The sequence below is a fragment of the Salmo salar genome, chromosome 11 (assembly GCF_965601325.2).
Source record: "Salmo salar chromosome 11, fSalSal1, whole genome shotgun sequence".
Lineage (NCBI taxonomy): Eukaryota > Metazoa > Chordata > Actinopteri > Salmoniformes > Salmonidae > Salmo > Salmo salar.
Window position 1 is genome coordinate 20,332,501 of NC_138301.1, and position 22,015 is coordinate 20,354,515.

Below are 22,015 nucleotides of genomic sequence, written 5' to 3' on the forward strand. Positions count from 1 at the left end.
CCATAAAGACCTAGCCATGAAGACCTAGCCATGAAGACCTATCCATAAAGACCTAGCCATGAAGACCTATCCATAAAGACCTAGCCATGAAGACCTATCCAAGAAGGCCTAGCCATGAACCCTAGCCATGAAACCTAGCCAAGAAAGCCATGAAGACCTAGCCATGAAGGCCTGGCCATGAAGGTCTAGCCATGAAGACCTATCCATAAAGACCTAGCCATGAAGACCTATCCATAAAGACCTAGCCATGAAGACCTATCCATAAAGACCTAGCCATGAAGACCTATCCAAGAAGGCCTAGCCATGAACCCTAGCCATGAAACCTAGCCAAGAAAGCCATGAAGACCTAGCCATGAAGGCCTGGCCATGAAGGTCTAGCCATGAACCTTAGCCAAGAAAGCCATGAATACCTAGCCATGAAGGCCTAGCCAAGAAGACCTAGCCATTAATGCCTAGCCACAAAGGCCTAGCCACAAAGGCCTAACCACTACAGAGGGTAGTGCGTATGGCCACGTACATCACTGGGGCCAAGCTTCCTGCCATCCAGGACCTCTATACCAGGCGGTGTCAGAAGAAGGCCCTACAAATTGTCAAAGACTCCAGCCACCCAAGTCATAGACTGTTCGCTCTGCTACCGCACGGCAAGCGGTACTGGAGTGCCAAGTCTACGTCCAAGAGGCTTCTAAACGGCTTCTACACTCAAGCCATAAGACTCCTGAACAGCTAATCAAATGGCTACCCAGACCATTTGCACTGCCCCCCCCAATGAAATGGCAATGAAAAAAACCAAACTGCATTGTAACCTAACTGTACAGTAACTGTATTGTTACAATTACCAGAATCTCTTCTTAAGATAATAATTATACTATTGTCTTTTGTGGAAGCAAAGATTTCTTAGGCTATTGTGAGAGACAACGGTCAGTACTGGACATGAACTTAACAGAACACAGAATAGTCTACATACGTCAAACTACATTGTACAAAAATGACAGAACATTGGCCAAGGCATACAACATCTAACTCTTATCAATGATGATAAGTTTACCCAAATATGGTGGACACTACAGCGTATCTCAACGATCTGATATAGACTCAACTAAGGAGAGATAATGAAAAGTCCAAATGAGATGGGGCCTTAGTGGGTTTGAGAACCTGTCTTTGGTAGGGTGTGACTGTGGAGGCAGGAACGGCAGGCTTCCATAGCAGCGTAGCACAGCTTTGGTGGTGGGAAGCAGGAACGCAGCGCTGGGTCCAGCTATTGACTCGCTTTATTGATTTTGGCAAGGGAGTTGAGTACTTAAAATCACAACAACTTTTAATCCAATGTGATGATTGTGTGTGACGGCAATCCCCACCAGAATCAGAATGGAGTTCAAATCAGGCCCCACCAGCTGCACTGGCTTAGGATAAACTGGCACTCACTACTGGTTCGTAATAACATGGGGAGTCACCAACCACAAGTATAACCAAGCCCTGATAAAAAGGAGAAAAAAACTAAAAGTCACTTTACACTCCAACAGCCATACTTGCATTCTTCAAAAAAAAAGTTGATAGCTTGTGCCAAAGATAATCTTCCCACTTGAATGGTGAATAAATCCTATTTTGTCATTGAGGTGATGTATGCAGGGCTGTGACTGTGTAACTCTGTTAAGTCGGTTTTATTATTCAGGTTTCACATCTCCTGGCTCCCTCCCTATGACCCCACTGTCCCTCCTAAACCCCTCTGGAACCTTCCTCCCAGAGCTCCATTCAAACTTCTCACCTCAGCCAACCTTCAACAGTGTCAAAAGCTACAGCCAGAATCAGAACCCGGCGTGTTTATGGGTTCCTGATGCAAATAATGAATAATGGAAAAATACTTCAATATGGCTAATCATTCTAAGCGTAGTGGGAAGGCATTAAAAGTGTCCTTGTGATGTGGTGCTTTAGGAGCGTTGTTGTGGAGGTGGAGGGGGCAGAGTCCTGATTGGTGGGCAGGGATGAGTGATTAGCGGCGAACTGCAGTAATATCCTCCACGGCCTGGCTGCAGGAGCCAACCACAGCGCTGTAAACATTTCACTGCGTCCCGGCATTGCTTTACTGCCTGTAGAGGAAGGGAGTTGTGCTTTTAATACTAAAGCGAACTGCTGCCGAGCCTTATTACCACAGCCCTGTCACCAGAGAGAGCACACACACACACACACACACACACACACACACACACACACACACACACACACACACACACACACACACACACACACACACACACACACACACACACACACACACACACACACACACACACACACACACACACACACACACACACACACACACACACACACACACACGCCTTTGGAAATGAATTCCATTGTCACCCAGAGTCAATTCCCAGCTGAATTGGAGGAGCTGCTATTGCTCCTGCTCTGTCCATGTGACTAAGTGTCTCCTGCCTGCCTGCTGCTGCGGCTGCCGCACCTCCATTTTGCTGCAGGGATATTTGGTACAGTGTCTGGCTGATGAATAATATAACAGCATTGGTTTGCTCAGGGAAAAGCAGTTTATGCAAACATACATAATACTAAAGCCCACATTCTCCTCAATGAATTTGCATTGACAGTGCATGAACAATACACAGTGATTAGTGGACCTTCCTATAATTAGATTGTTTAAATACCATCTCCATGTTTTAAGCTGATAAATATATTTTGGAATTTTTTCCAGAAAATATGGTATTAATGTGAATGTTGTCAGGCAGTTCAGCAGGTGCCTGGAAGCCCGTCAATAAAGTAGAGAAAATAGGTGACATTCATTATGTAATCGACATTATGTAATGTGACTGGAGATATAGCCTGCAAAGGGACTGTCATTTCAACTGGGAGATAATCTGTGTAATTGATTTGAGTCCTATTTTTATGATTACTTTAAGAAACAAAGGACTGCTTAAAAGAGCAAACAATCACACCATTTTCCTTTTGTTTGGTTCTTGAAGCTTTTAGATAACGACAGACTACACTCACAATGCAACCACAGAAAAAACATTTCATACATTATCTTGCAATTCAGGTTTTTCCCCCTTCATTTTTCAGATTAAAATCATCATGGACTGAGGGAATTCTTACCACAGAGTGCATTTCCAATGCACTAATAATAGCATAACGTTTACACTCTCGAAAACAGAAGCTGATGAATATAAATCCCCACAGTATACAGTATGATGATATATGAGGAGCAGATAAACACAACTGTTCCCACACTGTACCCATGTTGACACAGTCAGATAAATGGATGTAAATGGGCCCGGCGGTGAATGATGCATCATGGGGGTTGGCGTGGCGTGGAGGTGGCGTGCCCAGTGCTGGGCTGTGTGTTACCGCTGTGGTGCATCGGACAGAGTTTTGGAAAGTTTCCAGGGGGCTGCTGGTGATAAGGATGAGCGAGTGGCCCGTTACGAGAAATGTCTCTCAAAGTGCACAAGTCAGAGCGAGATAGATCAGCCCCACCCACTGGACTGAAGGGTGCTTCTTTACCAGCCTCCCCGGCACGCTCTCTGCACTCTCTAGTAAACAAATATCTCTGTCTCTCTCTCTGTAATGCTGCTTGGGATCATTCTGGAGCGCTGCAAATCAAGCCCACTCTGCATGATGTGCATACAAAGCCCAGACCAGCCAAACAAATCATGGCAAGCCCACAGCTTCAGGAGGAATCAGATTAGGGAGCTATCTCTATGAGGTACTTTATATCCATTACTCCCCATGCACATCACTGTAGTCTACGGCACACACATATACTCATGCACTCACACTAGGGCTGTGATGGTCATGGAATTTTGGATGACGGTAATTCGCCAGCCAAATAACCGCAGTCAACGTAATTAACGTTTGAATGGCACAGTTGGGACGCACATTTTCTCCTCTCCTCCGCTCCTGACTGCATGTGCTGCCATAGAAATAGAATGAATAGAACGGGGATCCCCATTCAAGTCAATGACGGCATAATGGGTGGACTGGCGGCCATTGTGAGTGTACCCATAAGAGCAAAGCAGGAAGTAAAATATGTGTTAAAATATGTGATGTGATCTGTTGATTCAACTCGGCCGTCTGCACTGATAGTGCTGAGAGATTAGTGAATTTTTGTGGTCAGTTCGGTTTTTGTTAGATTATTAAAAAAAAGATCATGTTTTTTTATTTCGGTTTTGTCCCGCCCTCAGTCAGGTGTTTGTTCCACAACTTTCTTCCAACACCCTCCATCAGTATGAAACAATCTCTGATAGTAAATCAAACTGCCCACACTGACCACAGGAGAAAGGAGATTGTCTACAAAGAATCCTAATACAACAATTCTGCACCACAGAGCCATGTCTGATTCAATGGCTTGTCTCAATCACATGCTCCCTCTCACTTCTCTCTCACTCTCTACTCTCTTTCTCCTGCTCCCTCTCTCCCACTCTCTACTCTCTTTCTCCTGCTCCCTCTCTCCCTTCTCTCGCTCACTCTACTCTCTTTCTCCTGCTCTCTCTCTCCCTTCTCTCACTCTCTTTCTCCTGCTCCCTCTCTCCCTTCTCTCGCTCTCTCTACTCTCTTTCTCCTGCTCTCTCTCCCTTCTCTCACTCTCTTTCTCCTGCTCCCTCTCTCCCTTCTCTCACTCTCTGTACTCTCTTTCTCCTGCTCCCTCTCTCCCTTCTCTCACTCTCTTTCTCCTGCTCTCTCTCTCCCTTCTCTCGCTCACTCTACTCTCTTTCTCCTGCTCCCTCTCCCTTCTCTCACTCTCTCTACTCTCTTTCTCCTGTTCCCTCTCTCCCTTCTCTCACTCTCTCTAATCTCTTTCTCCTGCTCTCTCTCTCCCTTCTCTCACTCTCTCTACTCTCTTTTTCCTGCTCTCTCTCTCTCTCCCTTCTCTCACTCTCTTTCTCCTGCTCTCTCTCTCCCTTCTCTCGCTCTCTCTACTCTCTTTCTCCTGCTCTCTCTCTCCCTTCTCTCACTCTCTTTCTCCTGCTCCCTCTCTCCCTTCTCTCACTCTCTGTACTCTCTTTCTCCTGCTCCCTCTCTCCCTTCTCTCGCTCACTCTACTCTCTTTCTCTTGCTCTCTCTCTCCCTTCTCTCACTCTCTCTACTCTCTTTCTCCTGCTCTCTCTCTCCCTTCTCTCACTCTCTTTCTCCTGCTCCCTCTCTCCCTTCTCTCACTCTCTCTACTCTCTTTCTCCTGCTCTCTCTCTCCCTTCTCTCACTCTCTTTCTCCTGCTCTCTCTCTCCCTTCTCTCTCTCTACTCTCTTTCTCCTGCTCCCTCTCTTCCTTCTCTCACTCTCTCTACTCTCTTTCTCCTGCTCTCTCTCTCCCTTCTCTCACTCTCTCTACTCTCTTTCTCCTGCTCCCTCTCTCCTTCTCTCACTCTCTACTCTCTTTCTCCTGCTCTCTCTCTCCCTTCTCTCACTCTCTACTCTCTTTCTCCTGCTCCCTCTCTCCCTTCTCTCACTCTCTCTACTCTCTTTCTCCTGCTCCCTCTCTCCCTTCTCTCACTCTCTACTCTCTCTCTCCTGCCCTCTCTCCCTTCTCTCACTCTCTCTACTCTCTTTCTCCTGCTCCCTCTCTCCCTTCTCTCACTCACTCTACTCTCTTTCTCCTGCTCTCTCTCTCCCTTCTCTCACTCTCTTTCTCCTGCTCTCTCTCTCTACCTCCCCCCTTCTCTCTCTCTGAAGCAGGCACCAGAAAATAGAGGGATTAGTGGTGTGTATTGGTGCTTAGCACTGGACACAGTAGCCATTTTAAAGCAATGATGAACTGTGCGTAAGAGTGTGTGTTCTTACTGGCTTCTCACACTGGCTAACCCACTATTCTCCACACTGGCTAACCCACTATTCTCCACACTGGCTAACCCACTATTCTCCACACTGGCTAACCCACTATTCTCCACACTGGCTAACCCACTATTCTCCACACTGGCTAACCCACTATTCTCCACACTGGCTAACCCACTATTCTCCACACTGGCTAACCCACTATTCTCCACACTGGCTAACCCACTATTCTCCACACTGGCTAACCCACTATTCTCCACACTGGCTAACCCACTATTCTCCACACTGGCTAACCCACTATTCTCCACACTGGTACATAGGAGTTGGTCCAGGGCCTGTGTGGTGGGTGGTTATAGAGACTTAAAGGTTTGACAAACTGCCTTCAGGGAATGGCTGGAGTTGGCACTGCCTGTTAACCCTGCTAAAGGACCGGGAGGGCACCTGAACTGAGAGAGAGAGAGAGACAGAGACAGAGAGGGGTAGAGAGAGAGAGTAGGGGAGAGGGGAAAAGATTGATAGAGAGAGAAAGAGAGAAAGACAGAGAGAGGAGGGAATTGGGTAGGAAGGAGGGAAAGGGGAGAGGGGTGTGCAGGCAGGATGGAGGAATTTCTGAAAGAGAAGGGTGGAGAAGATAAATTATGTTGTTATGAATATCACGGGCAATTCACACTGGCACACATTCCATCTGAGATCCCATCAGCTGTCAAATTGGGAAAGCGATGGGAATGCAAGGCACCAAGCATCTCAACAAGACCAGAGCGGGGCGCACCACTGAGACCTCATCAAAACACAATCACGTCCACAGCCAGACCCCTCAGATGGACGCAACCAGACCACATACACACACACTCAGAACCCTCACATTTACCCAAATCTGTAAATAATCACACACACACAAAACACATTCGTTTGTAGTCACACATGAACACATTTTCACCCCATACAATACTGCCCAGTTAAATAGTACTCATCATCTCTTCCTATCACCAGCGAGTATATCTCCATTATAAAGAGGCTCACCTAAAAGCTCCACCGAGCCTGAGACTCTGTTGGTGATGTGGAACGTAGCAGGCACAGGCTGCTGAGCTCCTGAGCTCAATGAGGTCCAGCCCAAGCAACACAGCCAAGTCTAGTCCAACCCAGCCAAGTCTAGTCCAACCCAGCCAAGTCTAGTCCAACCCAGCCAAGTCTAGCCCAACCCAGCCAAGTCTAGCCCAACCCAGCCAAGTCTAGCCCTACCCAGCCAAGTCTAGCCCAACCCAGCCTGGCTCAGCCCATCCCATCCCATGCCAGTTGACTTTAGCCAAGCCTATCTCAGCTCAGCCCAGAGTGCCCAGTCAGGTGTAACCACATCACACTCGACCAGCTCCCAGATCAGCAGCCCCTCAGCTAATCCCAGCAGATAGCTCAAACGCTGACCACCAGCAAATAATTGCTTCCAGTTGGCTGGCTCCCCCAAAGCCACTCTAAGGCAGGGACAGGTGTTTCCATGTAGGGAATTTCTTCCTTCCCAGGGACTTATCGTGATCTGTTCAATTCTGCTAAATTAAGAGATCCTACCTGATATGTGCTGGTGTCACTGATAAGATTAGGCCTGGTGTGGTGTCTGCCAGATAATGTTCCCCGACTTTAACGCTAATATTGCATGTTTACTTTTTTTGTATCATATCCAGGAGCCAGGAGGGATCAAGCTGCATGCCAAGTGTACAAATACATGTCTGTTTCTTCATCTGCTGAGAAATATTGAATTTGATAGATTTTCCTGTTTATTGCTTTGGAATACATTCAGCACATTTCCCTGCGAGAACAAAGAGAGTCTGCTGCCAAGTGTTGCTGTGTCAAGAGCCCTATCAAAAAGTCTGACTTCACAGGGCCAGGGAGGGAGAGCAGACAACATCGAAGCATACTCACAAAGATAAACCAATGACGCGACAGCGATTCACAACTCTTCTCTTAATAATACAGAAAACCACTATAAATAAAACAATATGCCCTTAAAACGAAAACATACAAAATGAGCTACTAACATCTCTCTCTCTCAACGTGATTTGCTTTGCTGTAGTTACACTGATAAGAAGCTCTGTCTTATAGTGAAGACGAGACTCACAGACACAGGTGGTGCTGCAGGGGATGGAGGAAGGGTAGATGTGGAGATAAAATGGCTGGGCTAACAAAGGACTGAGTCCCTACATTTGCAAATAAAATATCCGTCCTTCATTTGCCATCACTAAAAACACCCCATCTAACTATATCTTATGTCTCTTTTGTCCTGTGTTCCATTCCGTTACAGTCCATTCGGAAAGTGTTCAGACCCATTGACTTTTTCCACATTTTGTTACGTTACAGCCTTATTATAAAATGGATTAAATTGTTTTTCCCCTCATCAATCTACACACAATACCCCATAATGACAAAGCAAAGACAGGTTTTTAGAATTAAATGTATATAAAAATAAAAATATTACATTTACTTAAGTATTCAGACCCTTTACGCAGTACTTTGGCAGCGATTACAGCCTGAAATCTCTTGGGTATGACGCTACAAGCTGTATTTGGGAAGTTTCTCCCATTCTCTGCAGATCCTCTCAAGCTCTGTCAGGTTGGATGGGGAGCATCACTGTATTTTCAGGTCTCTCCAGAGACGTTCGATCAGGTTCAAGTCCGGGCTCTGGCTGGGCCTCTCAAGGACATTTAGAGACTTGGCCCAAAGCCACTCCTACATTGCCTTGGCTGTGTGCTTAGGGTCGTTGTCCTGTTGGAAGGTGAACCTTCACCCAGTCTGAGGTCCTGAGTGCTCTGGGGCAGGTTTTCATCAAGGATCTCTCTGTACTTTTCTCCACCACCATGCTTCACCGTAGAGATGGTGCCAGGTTTCCTCCAGATGTGCCAATTGGCATTCGGGTTAAAGAGTTCAATCTTAGTTTCATCAGACCAGAGAATCTTGTTTCTCATGGTCTGAGAGTCCTTTAGGTGCCTCTTGGCAAACTCCAAGCAAGCTGCCATGTGCCTTTTACTGAGGAGTGGCTTCCGTCTGACCATTCTACCATAAAGGCCTGATTGGTAGAGTGTGGCAGAGATGATTGTCCTTCTGGAAGTTTCTCCCATCTCGACAGAGGAACTGGAGCTCTGTCAGAGTGACCATCAGGTTCTTGGTCACCTCCCTGACCAAGGCCCTTCTCCCCTGATTGCTCAGTTTGGCCAGGCAGCCAGCTCTAGGAAGAATCTTGGTGGTTCCAAACTTCTTCCATTTAAGAATGATGGAGGCCATTGTGTTCTTGGGGACCTTCAATGCTGCAGAATTTCGTTGTTCCCTTTTCCCAGATCTGTCTCGGAGCGCTCCGGACAATTCCTTGCTTGGTTTTTGCTCTGACATGCACTGTCAACTGTGGGACCTTATATAGACAGGTGTGTGCCTTTCCAAATCATGTCCAATCAATTGAATTTACCTCAGGTGAACTCCAATCAAGTTGTAGAAAAATCTCAAGGATGATCAATGGAAACAGGATGCACCTGAGTTCAATTTCGATTCTTATAGCGAACGGTCTGAATCCTTATGTAAATAAGCAAACATTTCTACAAACCTGTTTTCGATTTGTCATTATGGGGTATTGTGTGTAGATTGACGACGATAATTTTTTTTAAAACCATTTTAGAATAAGGCCGTAACGTAACAAAATGTGGAAAAAGGGAAGGGGTCTGAATACTTTCCGAATGCACTGTATATGGCCCTTTATATATAACATAAAGCTACATAATGTACAGAGAACCAGACAGGATGGTTGCTGTCAGATCAGCTACAGAAATAGCCAGTCAGTGTTTCCATAGAAATGTGCAGAAGGCCACAGGGCCTCTGGGGCAGCAGACAGTGGAGCCCTGAGTATGAGCTGCTGCTATCCCCGCTTCCTGCTTTCGCCCCAGCGAGAGACATGGAGGGGCGGGAGGATAAACGCTTGAATCACGCAGAGCCTTGTGGGGGTCCTGCAAGGCCAAAGAGCCAGCCTCAGGAACGTGGGGGAACAACAGAGGAGGAAAGAGGAGAGAGAAAAGGCCTCTCAGAAAAGAGCCAGTCAATCTCCAGCACATATACACATAACTAACCCAAGCGTCTGCCTTTGAGCTGGATTATGGGGTTTAGGCCCTACAGTAGAGCTTCAGAAGTAGAGCTTCAGAAGTAGAGGTCCACAGCAGCCCAAAGCTCGGTATCAACTTAACACTGACACACCATGGCACGGCTTCAGAGATTACAGTGGAGCAGAAGGAAGATGTTCCCTTCCCTCTCTGACACAAAGTGCAGCGTTGCAGGGTTTAATACTCCCTTTCTCTCCCTCTTTCATCTCCCTCTTTCTTTCTGTCAAGAGCAGGGGGCGAACGAGGGGTGAATGGCTACCTATGCTTAGTGGGGCAGGTGAACATCTGAAATGACAGGGACAAGGGCTTCTTGAGTGCTCTGTAGAATGCTGGCAGCTCACAGAGACCATTAGGGAGATGGGTTCTGATCAAATGCATCATCATGCATGTAGACAGAGAGACGCAGAGACAGACAGTGGGGTCTGGAGTGGTCACCTTGAACAACCTGACAAGACCCAGACAGGAGGGCCATCAGATGGTCATTACGCTCCTATCAAACTCCATTCAAACTGCCATCCAACTACCTTTCCCCTGGAGATGTGAGCTGTGCAGCCTGAAACTAACATTCCCTCCTAGTAGTTATCTAAACATGGAAAGCTCTACATGCGTGTGGCATCATAAGCCTACACTGTATCTCCCACTGTATTACTTTGTAGTCCTTCTACTGTGTCTCCCTGTTCCACATTGGCCCTCTGAGCAACAAGATGTGAGAGTTAATACTAAAGGACCTACAGTAAGCTTTGTTTTCAGGGGTGAGGCTTGACTCAAACACAGCACAGGAGAAGAGGAGGAGATCAAATAATGTAACCAAGTTTGCCAATGACACGACGGTGGTGGGTCTGATTACCAACGACAATGAGAATGCCTATAGGTGAGGATCTCAAGAGACCTGGCAGTGTGGTGCCAGGACAACAACATCTCCCTCAACGTGGGCAAGCCAAAGAAGCTTATCGTGGACTACAGGAAACGGAGGGCCGAACACGCCCCCTATTCACATCGACGGGGCTGTAGCAGAGCGGGTCAAGAGCTTCAAGTTCCTTGGTGTCCACATCACTAAGGACTTATAATGGTCCAAATACACCAACACAGTCGTGAAGAGGACACGACAACGCCTCTTCTCCCTCAGGAGGCTGAAAAGATTTGGCATGGGTCCATAGTCTCAAAAAGTTCTACAGCTGAACCGTTGAGAGCATCTTGACTGGCTGCATCACAGCTTTGTATGGCAACTGCTTGGCATCAGACCACAAGGCGCTACAAAGGGTAATGCGTACAGCCCAGTACATCACTTGAGCCAAACTCCCTGCCATCCAGGACCTCTATACCAGGCGGTGTCATAGGAAGGCCTAAAAATTCTCAAATACTCCAGACACCCAAGTCATAGACTGTTCTCTCTGCTACCGCACAGCAAACAGTACCGGAACGCTAAGTCTGGGACCAAAAGGCTCCAGAACTGCTTCCAACCCCAAGCCATCAGACTGCTAAATAGTTCACCAAATAGATACCAGGACTATCTGCATTGACCCTTTTTGCACTAACTCTTTTTGACTTCATGCACAGACACACTGGACTCTACCCACACACTCACACATACTTACACTGACACTCAAAACACATACGCACACACTCACTCACACATAACAAGTACACACAGGCTCACTGTGAGCACACACACGCTTACACATTTACACAGGCATGACATACACTGCAATTACAGTCTATTATCGATACTGTTGCCTAGTCACTTTACCCCTATCTATATGTACAGTTGAAGTAGGAAGTTTACATACACTTAGGTTGGAGTCATTAAAACTCGTTTTTCAACCACTCCACAAATTTCTTGTTAACAAACTATAGTTTTAACAAGTCAGTTAGGACATCTACTTTGTACATGACACAAGTAATTTTTCCAACAATTGTTTACAGACAGATTATTTCACTTATAATTCACTGTATCACAATTCCAGTGAGTCAGAAGTTTACATACACTAAGTTGACTGTGCCATTAAACAGCTTGGGAAATTCCAGAAAATTATGTTATGGCTTTAGAAGCTTCTGATAGACTAATTGACATCATTTGAGTCAATTGGAGGTGTACCTGTGGATGTATTTCAAGGCCTACCTTCAAACTCAGTGCCTCTTTGCTTGACATGGGAAAATCAAAAGAAATCAGCCAAGACCTCAGAAAATAAATTGTAGACCACAAGTCTGGTTCCTCCTTGGGAGCAATTTCCAAACGCCTGAAGGTACCACGTTCATTTGTACAAACAATAGTACGCAAGTATAAACACCAAGGGACCACGCAGCCATCATACCGCTCAAGAAGGAGTCACGTTCTGTATCCTAGAGATGAACGTACTTTGGTGCGAAAAGTGCAAATCAATCCCAGAACAACAGCAAAGGACCTTGTGAAGATGCTGGAGGAAACAGGTACAAAAGTATCTATATCCACAGTAAAACGATTCCTAAATCGACACAACCCGAAAGGCCGCTCAGCAAGGAAGAAGCCACTAATCCAAAACCGCCATAAAAAACCCAGACTAAGGTTTGCAACTGCACATGGGGACAAAGATTGTACTTTTTGGAGAAATGTCCTCTGGTCTGATTAAACAAAAATAGAACTGTTTGGCCATAATGACCATCGTTATGTTTGGAGGAAAAACGGGGAGGCTTGCAAGCCAAAGAACACCATCCCAACCGTGAAGTACGGGTGTGGCAGCATCATGTTGTGGGGGTGCTTTGCTGCAGGAGGGACTGGTGCACGTCACAGAATAAATGGCATCATGAGGGAGGGAAAATGATGTGGATATACAGTGAGGGAAAAAGTATTTGATCCCCTGCTGATTTTGTACGTTTGCCCACTGACAAAGAAATGATCAGTCTATGATTTTAATGGTAGGTTTATTTGAACAGTGAGAGACAGAATAACAACCAAAAAATCCAGAAAAACGCATGTCAAAAATGTTATAAATTGATTTGCATTTTAATGAACGTCAATTGGACCCCTTTCAATTTCCAGTTACTGGGAAGTGAGTGTGTTTGCAAGTATGCATGTGTGGATGTGTGTGGCGTACATAAGAGGCTTGTGGAACCAAGGAGAAGATGAAATATTACCCAAGCATGTTCCCCTCCCTCTGAGCTAACCTTGGGTTTATGTGACCTTGTTAGCTGGGCCACTGCAGGGACAAAGCAGCAGGCAAACGGCCTCAGTATGTCTCTCCCTCCCCATGGATCTCACGCACGTCCACACACACGTTCCTGTGTCTGCTCGCCTCTCCCTGCCACTGTTTACAGAGTTGGAAATTGCTTTAATAATTGACACCGTTAATAACCAAGCTGGTCTCTGCGGCACAGAGGGGCCCTGTTCAAACACAGGTGTGTGTGTCCTGCTCGGCCCAGGCGTGGTGCCGAGGGGGGCAGTGTTTGGAGAGAAGAGCTCGTGTGTGAGTGTGTGCGTGTGTATGTGATTTTAGTCTGAGCCATCAGAAACTGTGCAGAATTGACTGATCTGCTAGTTGAGGGTGGTAATAGGGTGGGCTCCTGTGTAAACACATAGGAAACTACAGAGGCCTCGTCTGAGCTACTACCGACACAGAGCTGAAAGTCATAGAGACAGGGTGAGAGATGCTCCTCCAGGCTACAGGACAGGACTTTATCTGGGTTAACCTGAGCCTCCACCATCCCAGGACATTACCTGGACTTTTCTCCAACCCAGATGTTATGTCATCCCACCCTAGTTAATGAGGGAGTCTGTACAGCAGGGTGGCCACTGGATGTCAGCAAGACAAAGAAGGCAACCGTAATGGAATTGTAATTCTATGTAGGCAGCAGTGACTGAATGGTCACATTCATATACTGCAATCAACAGGGAAAACAACTTATTCAATACTGTTCTGTAATCAACAACAGCCTGTTTTCCCTCCCATGGAAATGGACATCGTCCTATTCAGACAGACAGGGCCTTGATGAGCTTCTCATCACCACCCATCATCCATACTTAGAGCTCGCTCTCTCTTCCTCCCCCCCCTCTCTCTCTCTCCCTCCCCCCTCTCTTTCTCCCTCCCTCTACCTCTTCCCCCCTCTCTCTACCTCTTCCCCCCCCCTCTCTGCTGGCCGTCAGTCCACAGGCTCTACTCTGGGTAACTATTCTGAGGAGAGGAAGAGATGGGGAGGGCAGATCTTTTCAGAGTGACCTTGGAGAAAGTCTGCCTTTTGAGTGAAAAGAGGGAATATTAACAACAATAGAGAAATGAATAAGACGGCCAGGCGGCCCGAAGGTTGGGCTGTGAGGGGAGTGATGGGGAGTACGGTGTTGGGGGGGTAGTAGTATTGGGGATGGGGGTACTGCTGGTAAAGGAGGGTGAGGAGAACAGGGGAGGAGAGGGAGGAAGAGGGAGGGGTGATAAGTGCACAATTTCCTCGGCGGCTGTGTGGTGCTGCAGCCGCGCCGCTGTCACACGTCAGAGGGAGCAAATCAAAGGCAGCTCTTTTGATGAATATAAAACAGAGTCCTGCTGAGAAGCACTCTGCCTCTCCCTCTCTCTAATCACAGAGCCGCAGCACACAGCAATCCCCCCAGCCCTGCACAAAATGAAAGAAGAGTGGAAACAAGGAGAAGGGGACGGAGAGCACACACAATCACAACAAAGCCTGCTTTAGAATGGCAATAAACATTGGTCCTCTGGAGAGGTCTGCACAGGGATGGGGTGTGGTGCTGGGAGGAGATGGTACAGCATAAAGCTTTCCCTCTCAAACAGCACAGTGTACATGTCTCATCTGAAAACAATGGACACCCAGCAGCTGGTACGTATACCACACCTGCATCAGTGCCTGTGGCTTCAGAACTAATAAAGGCTTTAGTTTTGTTAAAATGATGTCTGCATTTTCAAATAATAGTCAAATCAACTCATAAACAACATTTTTGTCAAACGTATGACACAAAGAAGCTAATGTATTGAGTGAGCAATGAGAATCCTCGCCTTTTTCAGGGAATGCTCTCCACAAAACATGAGACCAAATTTTCATTAGCTCAATCTCTTTCATAGACGAGGCACAACAGCTCTTAACAGGCATAGCGTGTGTGTGTGAGCATGTGTGTCTGGGTAAGTGTGCGTATGCCTGTCCCTTTTCAACGCCCCTACTGTGTTCTAGGAGTGGGGTCCCATAGCATCCCCTACTACATAGGATTTATTGTCGAGCGAGACCACTTCACTCTCCTCCTTAACCTCTCCTTTCATTACTGCTCCCCATACGGGTGGGCAGCAGACAGAACAGCCCTTACGCTCCAGACTGCAGGCTGAAACCAGCCACAGAGAAGCCCACCACCTAGCACTTTCCCTGGGTCCTGCTGCATCCCTCCGTCCATCCCCCCAGTGGGGCAACTACCTATCCTCTTTGTAGGAGTCAGAATTCATCAAATAAGAGACAGCGGACAGCGGGCGCTGCAAATATCCCATTTACTGCAACACCCTCTAGAACTGGCTAGCTCAACGCCACAACTCTCCATTTCCACCCAGCCCTTTTGTACATTAGATGGGTTCAATCAGGTCAAATACTAGTGGTCAAAGAAAGTTAGGGAGGTTAAGACCTCATTTATTGGTAACTAGTTCTACCCCTCCTCTGTACCTCCTTTAAATCCAGCGTGGTTCCCTGCATGTCCAGACCCCAGCTCAGCCAGCCTCCCCTGGGCAGCTCTCCTCTACTGCTCCCCAGGCAGCGCTTGTCTGTGGCACCGGAGCCCGCTCCCACCCAGGCCCTGAAAGTGACACATGCGTGGGTGTCGCCGACATGTCACCTTCCTGCCCGCTGAAGTATGAGGCAATTTCCTGCGAGTGGCGCATGGCGAGGGAGAGCGAGGGGCTAGGCGCGACCCAGCTCCACCGCTCTCTATGATACTGTCAAGGAAGAGTAATGGCTTTCTGCAGCGGCAGCCACTACCAAACTAATGTTGTGTGACTTTGGCTATCCTTTCCAATGCATTTCCTCCACATTGAGAGAGGGAAAGAGAGAAGGAAAAGGGATGAGAGGTGAGGAGAAGAGAGGCAAAGGCAGCAGTGATGGAGAACATGGTCAGGAATCCCATAGATTCCTTCAGTGTTAGAATATTCTGTTTCAGCACCAAAGACATCCACTCGTACACAAAGACAATGCTGTTTCACTAAGACACCAAATACATGACAGGTACATTTCTCTCATTTACATATGTTTTCTACAGTTCCCTCTATTCTCTACCATCTGGCTATGAGGCTGTTTCCTCCTCCACCCCCACGCAGCCAAACAAGATACTAGTCAGTGCTCTGTGAGCCCACCAGGAATGCCTGACTAATCAACAAGCCAATTCAACCAATCAGGAAGGTTCTAACTAACATTTGGATGATTTGAAGGTCAAAATACACCAGAGAGAAAAAAATCATCTATCAATCTACCTACCATCTCTAAGGACTAATAGTCCAATCTACCTACCATCTCTAAGGACTAATAGTCCAATCTACCTACCATCTCTGAGGACTAATAGTCCAATCTACCTACCATCTCTGAGGACTAATAGTCCAATCTACCTACCATCTCTGAGGACTAATAGTCCAATCTACCTACCATCTCTGAGGACTAATAGTCCAATCTACCTACCATCTCTGAGGACTAATAGTCCAATCTACCTACCATCTCTAAGGACTAATAGTCCAATCTACCTACCATCTCTGAGGACTAATAGTCCAATCTACCTACCATCTCTAAGGACTAATAGTCCAATCTACCTACCATCTCTAAGGACTAATAGTCCAATCTACCTACCATCTCTAAGGACTAATAGTCCAATCTACCTACCATCTCTAAGGACTAATAGTCCAATCCACCTACCATCTCTGAGGACTAATAGTCCAATCTACCTACCATCTCTGAGGACTAATAGTCCAATCTACCTACCATCTCTGAGGACTAATAGGCCAATCTACCTACCATCTCTGAGGACTAATAGTCCAATCTACCTACCATCTCTGAGGACTAATAGGCCAATCTACCTACCATCTCTGAGGACTAATAGTCCAATCCACCTACCATCTCTGAGGACTAATAGTCCAATCTACCTACCATCTCTGAGGACTAATAGGCCAATCTACCTACCATCTCTGAGGACTAATAGTCCAATCCACCTACCATCTCTGAGGACTAATAGGCCAATCTACCTACCATCTCTGAGGACTAATAGGCCAATCTACCTACCTACCTACTTAAACTCTCTGCCTTCTGCTGCTGCTGCTGCACACGTAATTGCGATCCAATCCCATCCAGAAATTATAAGGTTATTTTACAGAATTACTGCCTGATTAAAATTGCACAATATTACAATTCATTAGAGTTAATTGACTCCCATCATGGTCTCTGGGCTGCCTGCCAGGTGTGTGGAGACATCAAGAGATAGGTGGAGAGAGGGGGACAGAGCTGCTATTCAGACTGGCCCTGGCTCCCACATTGGGGCCATCAGAACCCAGGCCACATGTGCCATCATTAGAGTCCCTCTCAGCAAACACTGCTCTCCAAGATCTCCAGCTTTACAGGGCAATCATGATCTCCAACCCATGACACCACACAGACAGACCATACAGACAGACCATACAGACAGACCGTGTGAGAGACTGAGTCACCATGTACGGACGCATTCATCTGGAAATGAGGGTCTAATGTGATTTATGTGTGAATGCGTAAGCTTGTATAGGAATGTTAATAACAACAGGATGACTGATGACATGTTAATGAGTCTTAGAATAGAGACAATGAACACAATATAACTGGAACTTTAAAGGACTAGCTTACATTTCTATCATTTTCTATCACCTAGTAACGCATTTGTTTGCACAGAGAAATGACATTTGGATGAATATTTAAGACTGGAAAAGCCCAGAGTGGATCCAAGTTCATTATATGTTCACTGACGCATTGTTAGACCCTACAGCCTATATAAAACGTAGGTCAAGTAGTAGATCATGACCTGTGGAACATATAACAGTACATGTACAGTATATGCATGAACACTGTGCTTTAACCCACTTAACCCAGGTGCTGTACTCACATCCCCAGACAGGGTAGCGCTGCTGATGCCCACTCTAACAGCCACCTCCTGTCTCAGCTGGCCTATGGTCTCCTCGGAGCTCCTGACCTGCCATCAAGACAACCACACAGCACATCATTCACTGTACCACACCAATGGGTTACAAGTACAACTGTGTCATACACTGTAGATTAGACCAATGCTGGTTTCATTATTCTGATGAAGCAATTGCATACTCAGTCAATAGTGTGTTTAAAATGAGATTAAAAGTGGTTAAATGAAGTTAACATTTTGATTTACTAGTTCTATTTGATCTTGACCAGAAGTGGGCAAGTGTTTCCCAACAGAATTGGCCAGTCCTGAACTAGACCTGTCTGGGTGGTAATAGTTCCCCAGCCCTACCTGGTCAGTGAGCTGCTTCACCCTGCTCTCCAGCTGGTGCAGCTCCTGCAGCTGTGTCAGCTTGTCCTGGTCCTTCCTGGTCATCTCTTGGTGCAGCTCTGTGATGGTGTCCTGCAGCTCCTGGACCTGGGCTTCACGCTCCTCCACCTGATACAAGATAAACACAGGCCCGATTTGATATATGTTTACCTCCTTCCTTTCCTCCTCCTTTCCCTCCATCCATCCAGCTTCCCTTGAGGTAATCACCATTTTCACACAGTAGGTTAGGTGAAAGCAAGGATTCCACAATTATTTTTGCCAATCAAGTCATGTGTGAACATGTCAGAAAGATATTATTTCAAGGAAGGAAGGAAAGAAACAGGGATTGATTTTCATATTATTGGAAGTCTGCAGCACTAAACTAAAACACAAAGCCTATTGAAAGTCCCCAGAAGCAACTGAACATCAAAGTCATCTATTACAGTAAAACACCAAATACAATACAGTTTGTACTCACATGTCGAACTATCAAGAGGGCTCAAAGGAGATGTGCCAATTTCAGGTACAAGATTACATTTTTTTTGTGGCAGAAGATACAGTACATATCAATTTCCCAGAAAAGCTTAGCTCCACTGCTGCTTGTTGCTGGGTTAGTTTTGAATCCATTTCCCATAGCCAAATTAGCCTCTGCTATTGAGAGTCACAGTGTAGACGAAAGCAAGGCCAGTCACCCAGAAGCAAATGTGTTACAATTCAATAGGCGTTGGAAGATGAAACTGTACATCACAGTACAATACATGCATCAAATCCTGCTATACGCCATGCTTACTATACAATACAACTGACAGTGTTGAGAACTTCCAAGATGTAAGAAAGGAAACATTTTAATTCATGAAGAAAACTTCTAATTTCATAAACTCAATTAATCCAAGTTACCCAACAGACAGATGTGTAATCAAACAATGCTACACAGATAAAATGCATGTCCTGTTCTTTATTACCAGCCAGTTGACACAGCATGGTAAGTGGCAGCGAATATAATTAAGATTTCATTTTCCCTGGATGTCCCAATTATATACTCCTCAGTTGCTTATCAAATGAATATCATAACTTATTTAATTTCATGTAAATTCACCAAGATACTGGATGGAATAAATATTTTGAAAGCAATGCGCAGTGTTTTTTAGACAGTCCAAAAGCAAGTACAGGACTATATCAGATAAATTATGTGCGTTAGAGTCCATTTCAAGGCTATACTACTACAGATGAAAAACATGATGTGTATAGTGTTTGTCCCATATTTCATCAAAGCATTTGCTCTCTACAGTATTAAAAATCTGTCTTAAAGAGAACAAGAGGCATCTCTCCCTCCTCTGAGGAGAATAAAAGCTACTCTGGAAGACAGAGTGGTGGGAGGATATATGGTAAATGTGTGGACCCAGGCACTGCTGGACAGCAACGGTGAGGGTGCTCTACAACTGTCACACCACTCTGTGTACATCCAAAGTATTCATCCTTAAAAAAATAAAAGTTTTATGGCTAACATCAAAGCAACACATTTGTGTCCTGTTTTTCACCCGAAAAATGCATTTCATTCTGTATACAATCTTGGTAATCTCCATGTCCTGAAAGTATGCTGGTAAGTTCTCGCATCGAATATGAAAAGCAAAGACAATAGGCTATCTTTTGGTGCAGGTTACTGCAAGAGAATGCACACTACGAGGCTATCATCTTTTAGTTACCTGGAAAATTGTATCAGAGAAAAGATATTATGTGGCAACCACCAAATGCACACTGTCTAAATGTGATGGAAATTCCAGGAGTTGTTTTCTTCAATATCATAATTAGGCAAGAAGTTATGCATCAGGGACATTTTAGCCTAATGCTTGGCATGATAATAAACATTCATTCCGGTATCTCATGAGATGTCCATCTCACCAGTTTTCTAAGGTTTGCTTTCTATAATGCCAGCAGTGCCATATAATTCCCATTTCCAAAAAGAGGTTTTAAACTAGACTTTATTATAGACCTCCACCACCTATCCTCCTGCAGCCCATTACAATTCAGATCACTTCCCTCTAAAAGCTGAACCACCTCACATCTCCCTGGGTGGTTCTGATTTGATGCTGGGGTTTTAAAGGCACACTAATATTAATGGTACTGTCAGCAGTTTAATGAACTGGCCACACAGCTCACTGGGCTGATGCTTTGACAGATAATTCACACCGTTTTATTCCCGCCTCCTAGCAATATTCCAGGGGCAGCTTTACCTCACCTGACATCTGTGTGAGGTCTTACCTGCCAGGGCTAAACTGGGAAGATATCTGAAGAATTCAGTTCCATGGAAAATGTGGGTGTACAAACCCCTCTCTCACGCACGCATACAATGTACATTTTGTATAATAACTACATTATGTACCCTGATTGATATGAACAAGGTTACCAAAGGTGAAAGGTTATTTCTTATAAGCATAGAGTCATACACACAACCATGTCCATGCACAGATATTAGAAATCCATTCAACTGGCATGGACTGACAGAGAGAATAAAGACACTGAGCTAGTAGTAAGAGACAGGAAGAGATAGAGGAGATGGGGAGGAGGAGAGGAGAGGAGATGGGGAGGAGGAGAGATAGGGAGGAGGGAGGAGGAGGAGGAGGAGGAGAGGAGAGGAGATGGGGAGGAGGAGAGATAGGGAGGAGGAGAGATATGGAGGAGGAGGAGGAGGAGGAGAGATATGGAGGAGGGGGAGGAGGAGGAGAGATAGGGAGGAGGAGAGGAGCTAGGAGGAGGAGGAGGAGAGGAGATGGGGAGGAGAGGAGATAGGGAGGAGGAGGAGGAGAGGAGATGGGGAGGAGGAGAGGAGATAGGGAGGAGGAGAGGAGATAGGGAGGAGGAGGAGGAGAGGAGATGGGGAGGAGGAGAGATAGGGAGGAGGAGAGATAGGGAGGAGGAGGAGAGGAGATAGGGAGGAGGAGAGGAGATAGGGAGGAGGAGAGATAGGGAGGAGGGGGAAGAGAGAAGAGGAGATGGGGAGGAGGGGAGGAGAGGGGGAGGAGGAGTGGAGATAGGGAGGAGGAGGAGGAGAGGAGATGGGGAGGAGAGATAGGGAGGAGGAGAGATAGTGAGGAGAGGAGATGGGAAAGAGGAGGAGAGGAGATGGGGAGGAGGAGAGGAGATGGGGAGGAAGAGAACAGAAAGGGAGGAGAGGAGATGGGGAGGAGGAGAAATTATGGGGAGAAATTATGGAGAGAAGGAGGAGAGGAGATAGGGAGGAGGAGAAATTATGGGGAGAAATGATGGAGAGAAGGAGGAGAGGAGATAGGGGGAGAAGAGTGGAGAGGAGGGGAGGAGGAGATAGGGAGGAGAGTGGTAGATGAGAGGAGTAGAGAGGCCTGTCTGTCTTGTCTGTATCTGTGGCCTGGGGCAGTTCATGCAGAGAGCTGGGGTGCTGCTGACGCTGCAGGGTACCGTCTCAGCCTGGTTGATGTGTGTGTGTGTGTGTGTGTGTGTGTGTGTGTGTGTTTCCAGGAAGCCTCTGCTTAACTGGTCTGACTGAACAGTGAATCAGGGGTTCTCTGTAGAGGACAGTCCTTCCAGTGTCGTCTTCACACAGGTGCTTTGAACCCAGCCGTGTTGCCTCTCCCAACCCCATCCTACGCTCACTCCTCTACCTGCCCTCTGC

At 46.3% G+C, this 22,015-nt stretch overlaps 1 protein-coding gene across 5 annotated transcripts in view; it reads right to left on the minus strand.

Moving 5' to 3' along the window:
* The window catches only part of LOC106562084 (uncharacterized), a 205,556-nt gene that overhangs the window by 100,255 nt on the left and 83,286 nt on the right, over positions 1 to 22,015 (minus strand). For all 5 annotated transcript variants that reach the window (XM_045689148.2, XM_045689147.2, XM_045689149.2 and 2 more), the window contains exons 6-7: positions 18,352 to 18,498; positions 17,971 to 18,057 (exon numbers count right to left, since the gene is read on the minus strand). In XM_045689148.2, the coding sequence (XP_045545104.2) occupies positions 17,971 to 18,057; positions 18,352 to 18,498 (234 nt within the window). The remainder of the gene's footprint in view (positions 1 to 17,970; positions 18,058 to 18,351; positions 18,499 to 22,015) is intronic.